Genomic DNA, 15,213 nt, shown 5'->3' on the forward strand with positions numbered 1-15,213 from the left:
TGCGGGCAGCACCATGGTGGACGCACAGGATGCCGGGAGTAAGCTCTTCTCCAAGAGCCGCTGGAAGACCAAGATTTTCGAAAAGACCAACGAACTCGCCGAAAAGCAGAAGACGAAGCCGCCCTCGGACGACCACGAAATCAACGACTTCCTCAAGCCCTCGACCGACCGCGCCGCCCAGCAGCAAAAGGACGCCGCTGCCGCCGCCTCAGCTTTCCTCCGACCCCGCATAGACGTTGCGAGCGCCCAGCGATGGCCCGGCGCACAGACGATCCTGAACAGCGCAGCTGCTGCCGGAAAGAGCCCAGGGCCCGGCGGTCTGAAGACGGGCACGCGCAAGAAGGGCTTCACCGTGAGCTTCGTGCGCACAGTTCCCGAAGTCATAGGCCATGGCGGTGACGAGTGCGAGGACCCTGTCGTGGAAGTCGCGAAGAACAAAAAGGCAGCGACGATCCCGGAACCGGAGAAGGTGCAATCTCAGACGCCGCAGGACGATGCAAATCTGGGAGCGCGCAGCAATGGCATAGGCAGGACCCCCTCGCAGACTGAGTACAGGACAAACCTCACGAGAACGCGGACGAACCCCGGCGAGCTATCCCCACCACTCGGCCAGAAGATGCAGATGGGCCAGATCAACACCCATGCTACGCAACTGCCACCCACACCACCGCGCTACATGGGATCTATGGGCTTGGGAGACCGACCAAAGGGCCTCACCAGGGCGCCCACTGGCTTTGACGGAATACCAGAGCCCATCTCAATCCCTCCCGGAAGGCGACCCAGCACCAGCGAGGACTCTGTGTATTCCCAGGATTCGGACAATCTCTCACCTGTCATGTCGAGGAATATGTCAGTACGCGAACCCACTATCCAAGAAGAGGACGACTTCCAGCCAAAGCCGCTTAAGCGTACGCAGACTGGCTTCAGTACCCTGGGTGACGACGATTTGCCCTCGCCGGTGCACGCGATACCTTCAGTGCCCAAGATGCCAGAAAGGCATTTGGCTGAGCAGGAAGATGACGGGCCGAGTTCGTTCGCTGCGAGAGTGAAACAGAAGATGCGGTCGGAAGAGGGCAGAACACTGCATGAGGCGTCGCAGCGGGCAGCCTCGGGTCAAAGGCGGGACTCCGAGACGAGCTCACAGCAATCCCTCGTGGGCACACCTCCTTCCTCTTATGCCACACCGGCCGCAGCCCGAACACCTCTCGAGACACCACAGTCGGATTCCAGGGGATCCCCTCGGATGAGACTGGACACTGAGGATCCTGAACGATCGAGAGCCCGTGGGCCCTCCCCAGGACGGCCGGGAGCGCAATCACCACCATCCGCGTCTAGATCGCAATATGTCGCATTTTCCCCCTCACAGACACGCGCCTCTCCGGCTGCACGGTCGGATCCTTTTATCAATACGAACGTTCAACGGATTCCTTCTATCAAAGAGAACGCCCTTTTCGGGGCCCTTGACGACAGCCCAAATCTCCCAACTCCACCCCAGCTTCCCCCGAGTACATCTTATTTCTCGTCCGCTCAACCTCAACTGCAACCTTCTTCACTTCCCCAGCCTCTCGCCATCTCAGGACCTCCCAGCCAGTTGCCGTCACGAAACGCATCTGGTGCCAGTACCAGCGCCAAACCCGCTGCTCCTCTCGCTCGTTCCGATACGAGATCTGCGAATGATTCCGCATACCGGGACTTTGCCGAGCGCATCACGCACATGAGAGGCATCTTCCAGCTGACAGCTCAGCTCGGAGGCAACCTCAATAGTCATTCGCCGATGCAATGGCTCAGGGTTGCTACTTGGTGGTTCTTGAAAGGACGTACTGGGATGGAGAACCTGATCAGGAGTCAACCCAAGTCTGCCGAACCGATACAAGAACGACTGGCTCAATCGCATGTGGACCTAGCCAAAGTGTGGTGGATCATTTCTGAAGTCCTTCCGAACCATCCCAGCTTACAGGGTTATGGCAACGCGTCCCCTGATGCGCAAGTCGACATGGCAAGACAAGCCGGAGACCCTGCGAGTGCGGAGGTGTTTGACATACAGAATGCGATTACCCATTACCTGAAATTGCTTGTGGGGTCGATGAAGAAGCATCAAAGCATGCCTCCAACGCAAGCTCTTATCCAGGGACAAGACCAGAAGATATGGGAGGAGTATCCGACATTCCCCGCAGATGCAGCGAGCGTGCTAACCTCCGGGCTCCCTGCTCCTAACGGCAGCCAGTTTAGTCTATCCCAGTACATACCCCTTTCCGACACCAAGACCGACTTCTGCTACTTCCGCATGTTCGTCAAAGCCTCGGTCTCGACCGATGACCCTGCGACCGACCGCGTTCCGATGGATGCTGTTATTTCTGTCATGCGGTCTAAGGACGAGTATCAAGTCAAGTTGGCCATCTGCAGCCAAAACAGCCTCATCAACCTTCTGGTGGGCTCAGAATCAGTACTTGGCTGGAAAGATGTCAACTGGAAGCAGCAGGTTTCACAACTTACTGTTCAATTGAAGCACGGATTCGTTCTGACACTTGCGCTGCACGAAAGTGACTTCCGTAGTCTCTGGTCTATTGTCAACCACACGAACCGAGTCGAGTCAGACCTACGAGAACGGAGAGACGAGCGCTTTGCTTGCAAATTGTACCTCCAGGAGGCGAGCTACCGGGATCCTGCAAACCCATCAGCATGGCCAGGCGATCGGATTCAAGGCTGCAAGCTGATGGTGTTCCAAAGGATCGAACGAAGTAGTGAAGGTACAGGAAAGCGGAAACTGCATCGAGGTTACCGTATGGTTCTGGTCACGCCGCAGCAAACCAAGCAAGTCAGCTTGATCAACCATGAGCTCGGAACAAAGCAGGAGCCCATGAACTTCGAATACGTCACCGAAGCTAACCAAGCTCCGGCGTTGAGACTGCGATTCCGTGAAGAGAGTGCGGATAAGAAGCTGAGGACATGTGCAGCTCACCTCGTCTTCCAGAGTGGCAGGGATCGAAACGACCTCTTTGGTACATTCACGTCCATGAATGTCGCAGAAGGCGAGACTACCTTCGCTCAAGTCGCACTGAAAGCATTCCACATTGAGAGTGCGGACCAGTCAGAGGGCTTTACTTCGCAGGGTAGTCGCGTGCTGGAAAAGCTGCAGTGGGTGGAAGCCAAGGTTATGAACCTGGATCCAGAAGCTGCAGGACTAGAGTCAGCACCTACTGTCAAGAGTGAGAGTTTGAGGATCATGTGTCGACACACAGCCGGTATCATCTCTGACCGCATGAACTTGGGTAAGTCGAGTCTTCTCGGATGAATAATGCGATACTAACGACTTCCAGGATCCGGTGAACTTCTAGTCCGCCTCCCAGTCGACGGAGCCGCCGAACTCACACTCCTCCGCGAAGCCCAACAAGACATGGCTGTAGCTGTCGACAGCAGCCGAACCGACCCCGCTGTCCCCGACGAGCTAGCCAAGCTTCTGAAGACACTCACAAGCGCCTCGACAATCCGACGACTGACCTTCAACTCCTTCAACGATCTGCACACCTTCCAGTTAGCTGTCACCGGCTTCCACGTGAAATTTGACGGGCATGTCAACCCTCCTGACCGTGTCTATTAATATTCAGCTAACACTATCCCAGTCTCGCGAACTCTTTCTCCATCTCCCGCCGACGCATGGTCGTCCCCATTTACAAACAATGGACCGCCACGCGAATCCGCCTGCAAATCGTCGAACAAGACAACATCATCCAACTCCTCGCATTCTTCGAAGACTTCTCCCACGCCGACGCCATGAATTTCCAACTTCGCCTTACCGATACGTTCCAAAAGACCGACAAGAATGGCCAGTTCGGTCTGAAGCTTGTTGACGCGAAATTCGCTCTTCCAGTCGATGAACGCAGGGGCGAGGGCAAGATTCAGAAGGCTGAGGGCAGACTTACGGGTTGGTCTGGCACGAAGAGGCGATTTGTTTGTCTAGATGAGATTGAGTATCCTGGTGAACATGATGATATTCTCATCATGTTTGATTCTGCTGAGAGTAAGTCATCCTCGCATCATCTATGCTTTATTGGAAAGCTAACATTATGACAGCACGCGATACTTTCGCCGAAGCACTACCCGCTGCGACCATGGAGCGCAAATTCACTGTCCGAAGGAAGATATAGAACTTCACTTCCCTTCCCAGCTTGCTGGACTTGAAGACTAGCTGGCTTGCATAACCACCACCACTACCCTTCACCATACTACGGATGGACATTTTCCTTTGTTACCACCCACCACCAGGCGCGAAGCTCGCTTCTCGATTTCCTTCCTTCTCTCTTCTACTCCACACCCTTCTGGACCAAGAAGACAGGCGCTTCTCCTTCACCCTTTTCTTGTTTTGGCGTTTCGGAGCAAACTGTGACACGAGATATCACTATTGGCATGTAGGGAATTCGGGGTGTTGGCTTGTTAGGACTTTCTAAGCATTGTTGGCATATGTTTGTTAGCGGTTGTTTCGATATATACCAGAGTGTGTTCGCTGTCAAATACAGATGTCTGAAATGAAGAAGCAGATTTATTCGGTTGGATATCTCGACTGGATAGTTGCTTGATGCTGAGCTGGTGAATGTGTGAAGTATGTATTACGTGTATAGATAGTATGCTATACAGATGCAGCGACTGAGCTGTTTCCTAAATTGCTCTCACGCTCACATCCGCTTCCCAAACTGAAATGCAAGCCAACTGAATAAAAAAATGAAACAGCAAAACCCCATGCCCTAGTCCCAAACCTATCCAGGTATATAGCCAAAAATGCAGAACAAGTCGTGACGTCGTAAAAGGAAGAGAAAGGGTGATATGCAATATATATATGTGCTAGGGGGGCCGAAAGAATAAGGGGGAATCCAACTACTCGCAGAAAACAGAAAGGGTGAGACAGAAACGCCGTTTCCTCTCCCTGCTCGCAAATCAAAAGATGTCAAAAAGGAAGAAGAAGGTATCACACCGACCCCGTACCAACAGGATCAACATAATACCTACTCCCAATACTCCTGCGAATCTTCTCGCGCCTCTTCTCCGTCCGCCGCTCCCTCAGTTTCTCTTTGACACCTGAAATACCAATGTATTGGACGTGGTATTTCTTTAGACCGGGCAGACTCTTGCCCTGGCGCCAGGACCCCCTACCACGCCGACTCTGTTCGTACTCGATGGACACGGTGGAGACGTTGTCGGGTAGGGAATTCGTGCGGCGGAGGTCGTGGCTTGAGCGGCGTTTGGAGATGCCGCCGCTGCGGTGGCGGCCGAGAGGTGCGGTGGGGGCTTGGATTATGACTTTGTCGGGGGAGGCGAGGTGACGAGCCGTACGGGGTGTGCGGAAGTGAGGAGGCAGGGTGATGTGGTGGCGGCGTTTGTTCGTGTCTGCGCGTTCGAGACCCATGGAGTTGCCGATGAGGAAGCCGCCGCTGCCGCGGAAACCGCCTTTGAGCTTGTTGCTGATGGTGCTGCCGCGGCGGGGGCGCGAGGGTAAGGGTTCTGGCTCTGGGTCTTCGATGTCGCTTGTGTCGCCACCGGAAGGGAGACCGCTGTCTTCGTCCGAGTCGTCTTCTGAGTCGCCGTCTTCGAATCCGTCCCAGAAGCCGCGGGGGCGCCAGAAGGGGTGGAGGGTGCCGTCTTCTTCGTTGACACTGGGGACGGAGGGATTGCGGTGGATGTGCTGCTTAAATGGGTCGCTGGCGTACCGTGTTCGGTTGTTGGAGGCGCGACCGAAGAGAGGGGTGATGAGGTTGTCGGAGTATCGCCGCGCTCGCTGGAGGACAGACAGTCGGCGCTGGGGGTGCGAATCAGAGCGCTCCGGTGGTCCTGGTGGCGGGGGTACCAGTTGGTTCTCGAGTTCTTCCATGGGCGTGGGAGGGATGAACTTGATGATGGGAGGCTCCGGCGGGTCTCGGGGGTTCTTGAGAGGCGATTCTACACCATCAGGTTGAGGCAGGTCGAATTGCGTTGGAGGCGTTGAGGGCTCAAAGGTCAGAGTGGGCTGAGGGTAGGGCTCGTCAACCTCCTCGCGAGCTTGTTGAGATGCCTCAGGTGCCTCTACGAATGGCGGACTGGGTGTACTTCGCACCTCACGGTCGTCCTGCGGTGTGAGATAGGTGTTGCCAGTTATTTGACGCTGCTCTGGTAACAACGAATTCCCCCGTGACTGCTGTACAACGAGCAGGGAGTGGTTGTTGTGGGGGTAGATGCTCACAGCAGTCGCCTCAGTGACTTCAACCGTGTCAGAGAACTGGGAGAATGGCGTCGATTGAGAGTACAGGTGCCGAGCATTGGCGTGCTCCTCAGTCCGCGAAGCAGACCGAGAAGCGGATTGGTCGAAACTGACGCGGCCATGGTCTCCAGAATCAGGGCGCGATGCGTTGCTGCGGCGTTTCACCTCGTCCGTCGATGTACGGTCCTTCAAGATGGGACGCACTGCCATCTCGGGAGATAGAGATGCTCGCTTTGCCCATGAGACTGGCCTTGCACCCTGACGTAGATGAGGCGAAGTGTCTTTCAGCGGTGAAAACTTTTCCAGATTCTCAGATGTAGCAGGGTTCTGCTTAGAGTCAACAAGAGTAGCTGACTCTGCAGTCTCACGAGCCGCAAGTAGTTGGCGGACTCTATCCGTCAGCGCTGATGGCACACGGGTCTCTTCAACAGGATGGCTCGCACCCATGAAGACATCGCGTTCGGCTGGCCCATCTACGCCCTGATCGGGAAGATTAGGCAGTGTGTTCTCGAGATTCGCCGGCAGCTTCACATCGGTAACCACTTGTGACTGTCTTCTGTTTTTGCGCGATGTGGGTGACGTCCGACGTGGCTTTGGCGATAGTGTCGGCGACGGTGCTCGAACAGGTGGTGAGGGTGCTGGCACAGGAGGTGATGGTGCTCGTACAGACATCCGTTTGACGGGATCCTCCATCGGTGCAGGACTTTCGGAGGGCCGCAGCTCTGTAAAGTTCCTTGGCTTCGAAGACAGCGTTCGCCTGGTGGCTTCGGGCGCAGAGTTGACTCGCTTGTGGTAGCTACCGCCTGATCGCGCGACTGTGCTGTGTCGACTGACTATGTCCGCTGCTGGCTGAAGTACGTTTCGTATCGACTCTTGATGGGCTAGTGTATGCGCCGAGCTATCGATAGTCCTCTGTCGCAACGACAGCGACGGGGACATGATACGCGAAGAACCGACATCGGAATTGGTGCTGAACCTCGCACTCCTGTCGGCAATGTTCGTCCTCTTGTGCACCAGGCGATGGGGCGGCATGTCGTCGTACTGCGAGATCATTGAGTTGCGGTTTGAGTGGGTCTCAGAGCCGAGGTTCGCAGGTGAACTGTAGTCTCTCCTGTATGCCATGTTCCGCCCAGAGTGTCGCAGTGTTGGGTTTCGTCGCGGTGGAGTGAGGATAACGTGCGCCGACACGACCGTCGAGGCCACGGATGCGGTGGAAAGTCGCTTGTTGGTATTATCGCGCTGCCTCTCGCCCGACATGCCTCTGCCCTCCGAGGGCCAGCCAATTGAATGCGCAAAGTTCTCGATGGAGGGCGTGACGGGACTGTTGTGGCTGGCTTCGACGCGTTCGCGCAGACTGGAAGCGCGTCGGGCTCGGGTGCTTGGGGTCGGCGAGGCGGCTTCGACGACGGTGACGGCGGGCGCGGGTTCTTCGACGGGCTTTGCGACGGGTGACGGAATACGCGCTGGAGCCGATGACTTGCGAGGCGTACTGGAGGGCGTTCTGCGTTTTCTGCGAACTGTTACGTTCCGCATGAGGTCTGTGTTCCACTCCCGATCTGGGATATCCTCGACCACCTGGGATCCCTTGTCCTCTTCAGCACCGACCGTTGAGTCCACCAGTTCAGTAGTGGGGAAGTACGGGCCTTGCTTGTTCGTGGGCGTGACATCATGCTGGTCGTGCTCGAAAGCCAGGCCCAGTCCGCGGTCTTCCTCGACGGTGCTCAGCCTATCGTTGGCAGGTGTTGCGGCTCTGCTGTCTTCGCGGTCCGAGGAGAAAGGGTCCTCTCTGGCGGTCTGAAAGGAATCCGCGCGCGAAGAGGGATATGTGTATATCGGCGGCCGTTCGAGCGTGGCAGTCGTGCCATTGGTGCCGTTGGAGGCGTTGGTTCGCGGTGGACTGGGATCGGGCGTGGGAGGACTGCGCGCATTGACGGGCGTACTGAGAGACGATTTCTGCGATATAATCGAGTTCCTTACGCTATCGGCATGCAACGGTTGCTCGGGCATCTGTGCAGTTCTGCCGTCCTGGGAAGCTGTGGGCGGAGTAGGCGGGAGGCCGCTGTCAGCTCCCGGCAATGCGCCTGGAGATTGAAGCGGTGTATTGTGCTCGCTGTCGGCTATCGAATCCGTGTCGTCGGTCGCCTGTGTAGTATAGGAATAGTCGCGCTTAAGGGGCGCTGCAGCTCTCGAGTAGGTGCGGTAGTCGTCGCTACGGCGCGGCAGGTGTTTCGGCTGGCGGAGATTCGGCGAGGCCTTGAAGGATGATTCGAGCATGGCATAGACGTCGGACTGAGGTTGTGACATGGTGGCCAGGCGCCTCTGCGTGAAGGCGCACTCGAAACTCTATCCCCGTCTGCCGTCCCTATCGCTGCTGGCCCGTGTACCGGTGCAAGGTGGCTCTTCCTGCGGTTAAGAAGAAGCCATGACCCGCGAGCGCAAGACAGCAGTGTTCTTCTACATGCGACGCTGATGTCGCTATCCACCGGTCGCAGCGCTCAAGAGGTATGCAGGCTGCCGTGGGCGCAGGGCGGTGGGTAGTGACGCAGGTAGCCTCGGGATTGCAGTGCCAAGAGAACCGTTCACGATGCGATTAAGCGGGCGCACGATGGAGACTCGACTGTCACGATATTTCAGGGCGGCTTCGGATCCAGCGAACAAGATACGGCGGTGCGATAGGGCGAGGGCAGCGAATTTGGAGACGGGAGGGTGGTGTGCGGAAGGAGCAGGTCACTGCGCAATAATCGATGCGCGCCGAATTGGTGGCTTTCCAAGCTTCGGGCGACGGCGAGGTAGCGGCTTGGGGTCCAAATGGTCTAAAGAATCTCTCTCCTGGAGCGGTCCTTGGAAAAACGGGAAGATGCTGTGGTGGCGACTCTCTATCGACAAAAGCAACAATTATCACTACGGGTATTACTATGGGAAGGCGCTGTGGTTGGAGACGGTCGTATCAGCTAATGCTTCACCATGAGCTCATTCGCTCCATCGCAGGGTTAAGTCTCCGATCCCACCAGTCATCCCCACGGAACACAACGCTTTTCTGCACTACACCTCCTCTCGTCCCAGCCTGCGTCTACGGCAGGCAACCCCTCTTTCCGTGCATCACGTATGTGACGGTACTCCCCGGCCTGCATCGACTCTCGATCATGTGCCAAAGTACCTTTGTACCTTTTACTAGAGCGTGGCTAGCCGACATTACAGCCCAGGCGCCTACTTGAGGGATCCAGACAGCCTCGACTACTTAGCTACTTGCTCCAATTGCACGGGTTTCAGATGCCTAAGCCACGGCATAAGTCTCGGTCACAGCCGTTGGACTATCTCCCGAGATCGGGTCCTCCCAGCGCACAGATTCTTCCTAGACACCACAGTACATCTGCCGTGCCACGCCACGTCAAGTGCCCATCGCGACTAATACATCGACTCATCAAGTCGGGAAAAACTCGACCAAAGCTGACAATGAGACATCAGACATCTTCATATCGAAGTAGAAGCATATGCGTGACGTCATCAACCTCTGATGGCATCTTTACGTGCGATGCTCCAAACAGTGGAGTCTAGAGAAACCGCAAGATAAAAGATGAACACAACCAGAACGATGCATTCTCACAGTAACACAGAACTTCCTGTAAACCATAGCAAATAATGACATCTGACGACAAAATGCACGCCATCGCAGTCACCGAATATGGCCCCATCACAAACCTGCAATCCATTGCCGTCTCCAAACCTTCTTCTCCTCAAGGCCACGACATCCTCGTCCGCCTCCGCGCCTGCTCCGTCAACCCCGTCGACACAAAAGTCCGCGCCGGCACCTACGATGACTACCCAGATTACTTTTCACGCACGCCTGCACTCCCGCAAATCCTCGGTTTCGACGGCGCCGGCATAATCGAAAGCGTCGGATCTTCCGTCCAGAATTTCAAACCCGGCGACGAAGTCTACTACGCCGGTTCCCCAATCCGTCAAGGCAGCAATGCCGAGTACCAATTAGTCGATTCGCGAGCCGTGGCGCTCAAGCCAAAGAGTTTGGGTTGGGGAGAGGCTGCTGCTATGCCGTTGACGTGGATCACGGCTTACGAAGCGCTAGTCGAGCGGATGGAGATACGAAAGGGTGAAAAGGCTGGCATCTTGATCATCAACGGCGCAGGAGGTGTAGGCAGTGTGGCGAGTCAGATTGCGCGTCGGGTACTCGATCTACCCGTTGTAGTCACCACGGCGTCTAGAGAAGAGACAATCGCTTTCTCAAAAGACGTAGGAGGTGCTACACATACGATCAACCACCATAACGACCTCGCGGAAGAAGTGGTGAAGCTGAAGCTGGATGTACCGATCAAATACATCTTCATTACGCACACACCCACGTCCGGCTACCTCGCCCCCGCCGCCAAAATCTGCGCTCCTTTCGGAAAAGTTTGCTCTATTGTCCAAGACAAAGAGATGCCCATGTACGGCACGGAGTTCATGGCAAAGAGTCTGACGTTTGTGTGGGCGTTGCTGGGCACGAAACCGTATTATGGTGTTGATGTTGAAAGTCATGGGCGGATACTGGAGGAGTTGGCGGGGTTGCTGGATCAAGGGATTGTGAGGTGTCATTGTAGACAGAGGTTGAAGATGGACGAGGAAGGGGTTAGAGAGGCGCATGGGATTATTGAGGGGGGAAAAGCTGTGGGGAAGGTTGTGCTTGAGTTTTGAGTAGGTTTTGATGAAGATTTACGGATGCTGTCGTGCATCCACCAGGAGATGATCTTATACCTTTTTTTAGGTATCGTTGGAATTGTAGACATCTCGGCTCGCTGTAGGTGGGTGAGGGAGGAGATGGAAAGGAGTATGTTGTGATTCTGAGTGAGGAATGGAGATAGAGAGAGAAGATTCGGAGAGTGCGAGCAGGCAAGCTATACTATGTTTCGCGTGCTACAAGGTGTTCTGGTCTCCCGTAGACCAGTGGCTTCGTGGTTCTCGTAGTGCAGACGCCCGGTAGTATGAGGCGAGCTACTCACGATCTGCGAGCTTGTGAGGTGTGATAGTACTAGGAAGTTCCTGGTAGCTAGAGTTGAGGGCCGGGTACACGAAGAACGTTGAAGTGGAGAGCCCGAAGCATGCGCAGGCGCGGTCGGCCATGGGTAGGCCCGCTTCAAAAGACGCCGTGTAGATCGGATGCGTCGTGGCTGTTCTACCCGAGCGGCGAGACGATGTGGTCACGTATTTGTCAAACACAGGCAATATAGTCTGTAGATGGATTAGTCCAGGCCAATGTATGTCGTAGTAGTTGTGCACTTACAGTGATCAAGTCGAAGCCCGACCTACCCCACACAGAGGTAAGCCGGTGTGCTAGTATTGCGAGACAGCTCTGAATGGCGAGCGCAGCAGATGCTGAGCTTCTTGAACCATACCCTTCTGTTCTCCGTGGTACGTACGAGAGCATCTTTAACCAACCAAGCGGCTTGATTGTCATTTCCGCCTAAGAATTACTCGTCGTCCATATCGTCTCCGTCACGTCCAGGACTCCTGCTCCTGGCCCTTCCAGCCCCGCGTCCGCTTTGGCGCCTGTCGTGGTCGCGCGCCCGTCCTTTGCTGGCTGGCGGTGGTCGTACAAAGGCGAAGTCGACGGTAACCTTTTGCTCGAGGAGCTCTTCGCCGTTGGCGCCCTTGATAGCGGCGTTCGCTTCTTCCAGAGTGGCATACTCGATGAGCACGTAGCCCTGTGTGGTGTCAGTCCTCCGTCGCTCTTTCCCTCCTCGTCATAACCACCCATTTCAGGCGCATACCTTGACGTAACCCGTCCTCCTGTCCAAGTTCATGTGCAGATTCTTGATCGTACCGAACTCGCCAAACATGTCCTGGAGATCCTCCTCGGTACATTCCTCGTGCACATTGGTGACAATGATGATCCAGCCTTCGATGGAGCGCACAGCTGTCGCGCCGGCCTGGGTGCGCGCGTCGTTGCTGTCGGTCGGCTTGGCGTCAGTCGCGACGTCGGGCTGGTCAATGTCCATGGTTTCTGTGGTGTCGGCCATGGCTGCGGAATGTAATTGGTCGGTGAGTGGTGTGGAGTGGATATCGTGGTGAGGGCGGTGTTGAGCTCTCGGTGTCGCCAAATGTTTCCGTAGTCGAGGCGGTTCGCGCTAGTGGAAGAGCGGCTCCATCCCAAGGTACGCGACCCAAGTGCGCTCTCTCTCTCAACGCGCCTGCCCTGTGTCTGGCCCCAAGTCCGACGCTTACATGCAGTACCTGCTTCCTGCATACATCATGGCTGACGACCCCACCCCTCACGGCACAGTCGGAAAGAAGCAGATAAAAGGGCCACCGTCCAGCCATTCTTCTCTAGCAGTGAGCTAGGTCCAGCTACACCCCCGCCGACGTCACTCAATTGTTATATGACACGCCCTTGACCCGCGCCTTTCATCATGCTCCAGTTTCTCGACAATCTCGTACACTACGCCGATCCGACGCTCCCGTCTTTCTCCTCCCTCACATACTTGTACATTGTCATCCTAGGCTGCTCGCTTTTGATATCTTTCCGTTCGCGACACGAAGAGGAGAACCTCAACTAACATCATGTCCAAGTTCACAAATGTATGTCCAGTTCTTCATGTAATTCCTAACAAAACTGATTATGTTAGATCGCCATGATCGGATGCGGAAGCATGGGCGGTGGAATGGCCCTGCTTTTCGCCGAGGACGGTGTCAATGTTTCGCTTTCAGACCCTTCAGAGCAGGCGATGGATGCAGTCATTGAGAAGGCTGAGAAGCAAGGCTACAACGGCAAGGTTCAAAAATTCAATGGTAGGCGGAATCCTGGGACGGTGATGCACACCAAGACTAATGCAGTAACAGACTACGATTCCCTCTGCAAGTCACTCTCCACACCACGCTTACTGGTCTTCTCTCTCCCACATGGCGGCGTCGGCGACAAAGTTCTTGAAGGTCTGGAGCCACATCTCGCCCGCGACGACATCATCCTAGACTGCGGAAACGAACACTTCCAGAACACCGAGCGGCGACAGGAGAAGTGCAAGGGCACTGGCATCCGGTACATTGGCTGCGGTGTAAGTGGCGGATACCAGGCAGCGAGAGCCGGACCTTCCATGTGTCCTGGCGGTGACATCTCTGCGCTCAAAGAAGTCCTTCCGTTGCTGGAGAAGGTCGCAGCCAAAGACAAAGACGAGAAACCTTGCGTGGGTGTCATCGGCAAGGGTGGAGCAGGACATTACGTGAAGATGATGCACAACGGTATCGAGCATGGCATGATGAGCGCTATCTGTGAGGCCTGGGGCATCATGCGAAAGATGGGTATGGACTATGAGGAGATTGGCGATGTTCTTTCTAAGTGGAACTCAGAAGGCGAGCTGGTATGTTCACAACTCAAGACATTATGAATTTACTGAACTGACTTGCGAATAGCGCGGCACTTTCCTCGTTTCCATCGGCGCAGATCTATCCCACAAACGCGACTCGAGCGATAAGCCCAACCAAGCAAACCAGAAAGATACCCAATTACCTCCTCTTGTCATTTCGGAAGTCCTCGACAAGGTGGTGCAGGATGTTACGGGTGAAGAAGGTACTGGTGTCTGGAGCAACACAGAAGCCATCGAGCGTCACGTCCCAGCGTTCACTCTCAATATTTCGCATGCGTTCCGCCTCGCATCCGCTTTCCGCGGTGATCGTGAGCAAGCCAGCAAAGCCGCCGATGGAGGCTTCCCTCCTAGTCAACTGAACATCACGGACAAGAAGGCTTTCCTCGAAGATCTCAGAAAGGCAACATATGCGTCATGCCTCGCGAGCTACATCCAAGGCATGAATGTCATTGCCAAAGCAGACCAAGAGAACAAATGGGAAATTGACTACTCGCAAGTTTGGCAGATCTGGCGCGGAGGATGTATTATCCAAGCAGACTACATCTCCGATGAGATCCTTGCGCCGATCCTCAAATCCAACCCATCTCCGGATAAGCTGAACCTAAACTTCTCGACTCGCGTGGCCAAAGACGTCAAGAACTGTTTCCCTGCACTTCGTCGCATAGTCGCCAAGGCTGTGGAAACCGACCAAGTTGCACCTGCCATCAGTGCTACCCTGGAGTACTTCAAGGTCGCTAGCGGTACCGACCTGCCCACGTCATTCTACGAAGCCGAGCTTGACTACTTTGGTAGCCACATGTTCGACAAGAAGGGTGATACAGACGCGAATGTCAAGAAGCCAATGGAGGGCAAGCACCACTTTGAGTGGAAGCCTGCAACGAGCCAGAAAGAGGTCTATGGCAAGAATTACAAGATCTAAAGCAGCCGGTTTAGATATTTCTCTTCTCCATGATTGTTAAATAGCGTAGTTTCCATAGCAATAGCGGAGCAGTCTATTCTAAATTCCTACAGGTCTCCATAAGCTAGGATGGCAGCACCGTAAAGGTGTGTGGTCGCCAATGCAACAGTTCGACAATACGAATTCGTATCGTGACGAAAGGGGGTGTCCTGTCATCAGTTGAAATGACGTTATTTCCGCCACCTTTACGAGCTCCACCACGTCCTCTCCGCTTCCACTACTCGGCATGACGTATCCTCTCCCAAAACCACCATCTTGTTCGTACAACAATTCGGAACCTACGGCTCTACCAGCCTCGTATTGAGCTCAAAATAGTGATCACGTCAAAGGGATCGGCAGTTTACACACCGCCCGAGTGGTCGCCGTGGCTGCGCCGGGAGATCTGCATGAGCCCATGACCAAGATGACTGCAAAACAATCTTCCGACACCAGAGCTTTTGTGGAGAAAGGTGACGCTGCGTGGTATGATGCGATATGAGATGGTGGGAGCTTTCAGTAGTATCGGTCCGCGTTCGGTAGATGCTTTGCTATTATAAGTAGCGGAGAGGGAGGAGGTATATAAGCTATCCGTCAACTCCACGTTCAACAACCTCAACCGGCCAAACCCAAATATTTAATACTCCCTCACCGAATATCACGCATTACCACACTCCGACGTCCACCTAATCACCACCCAC

The 15,213-nt window shown here is 55.1% G+C and overlaps 5 protein-coding genes across 5 annotated transcripts; 3 read left to right on the forward strand and 2 right to left on the reverse strand.

The window, feature by feature from the left end:
- Positions 1–13: 13 nt before the first annotated feature.
- Positions 14–4,145, forward strand: J4E93_004941 (uncharacterized protein; the record flags this gene model as incomplete). Its single annotated transcript, XM_049342865.1, has 4 exons — positions 14–3,269; positions 3,318–3,531; positions 3,621–4,018; positions 4,072–4,145. The coding sequence occupies 4 exons, from the start codon at positions 14–16 to the stop codon at positions 4,143–4,145; spliced, it is 3,942 nt and encodes a 1,313-aa protein (XP_049199865.1).
- An 815-nt stretch (positions 4,146–4,960) lies between these two features.
- J4E93_004942 (uncharacterized protein) lies at positions 4,961–8,530 on the reverse strand (the record flags this gene model as incomplete). The annotated part of the gene is made up of 1 exon (XM_049342866.1): positions 4,961–8,530. The coding sequence occupies one exon, from the start codon at positions 8,528–8,530 to the stop codon at positions 4,961–4,963; it is 3,570 nt and encodes a 1,189-aa protein (XP_049199866.1).
- A 1,353-nt stretch (positions 8,531–9,883) lies between these two features.
- Positions 9,884–10,915, forward strand: J4E93_004943 (uncharacterized protein; the record flags this gene model as incomplete). Its single annotated transcript, XM_049342867.1, has 1 exon — positions 9,884–10,915. One exon carries the CDS (start codon positions 9,884–9,886, stop codon positions 10,913–10,915), a length of 1,032 nt encoding a protein of 343 aa, XP_049199867.1.
- Positions 10,916–11,688: 773 nt separating this feature from the next.
- RBM8A (RNA-binding protein 8A) lies at positions 11,689–12,237 on the reverse strand (the record flags this gene model as incomplete). The annotated part of the gene is made up of 2 exons (XM_049342868.1): positions 11,689–11,922; positions 11,989–12,237. The coding sequence occupies 2 exons, from the start codon at positions 12,235–12,237 to the stop codon at positions 11,689–11,691; spliced, it is 483 nt and encodes a 160-aa protein (XP_049199868.1).
- A 541-nt stretch (positions 12,238–12,778) lies between these two features.
- J4E93_004945 (uncharacterized protein) lies at positions 12,779–14,497 on the forward strand (the record flags this gene model as incomplete). Its single annotated transcript, XM_049342869.1, has 4 exons — positions 12,779–12,796; positions 12,844–13,006; positions 13,058–13,572; positions 13,625–14,497. The coding sequence occupies 4 exons, from the start codon at positions 12,779–12,781 to the stop codon at positions 14,495–14,497; spliced, it is 1,569 nt and encodes a 522-aa protein (XP_049199869.1).
- Between the last annotated feature and the right edge of the window lie 716 nt (positions 14,498–15,213).

Source organism: Alternaria ventricosa (genome assembly GCF_023758065.1).
Source record: "Alternaria ventricosa strain BMP 2768 chromosome Unknown scaffold_7, whole genome shotgun sequence".
NCBI lineage: Eukaryota > Fungi > Ascomycota > Dothideomycetes > Pleosporales > Pleosporaceae > Alternaria > Alternaria ventricosa.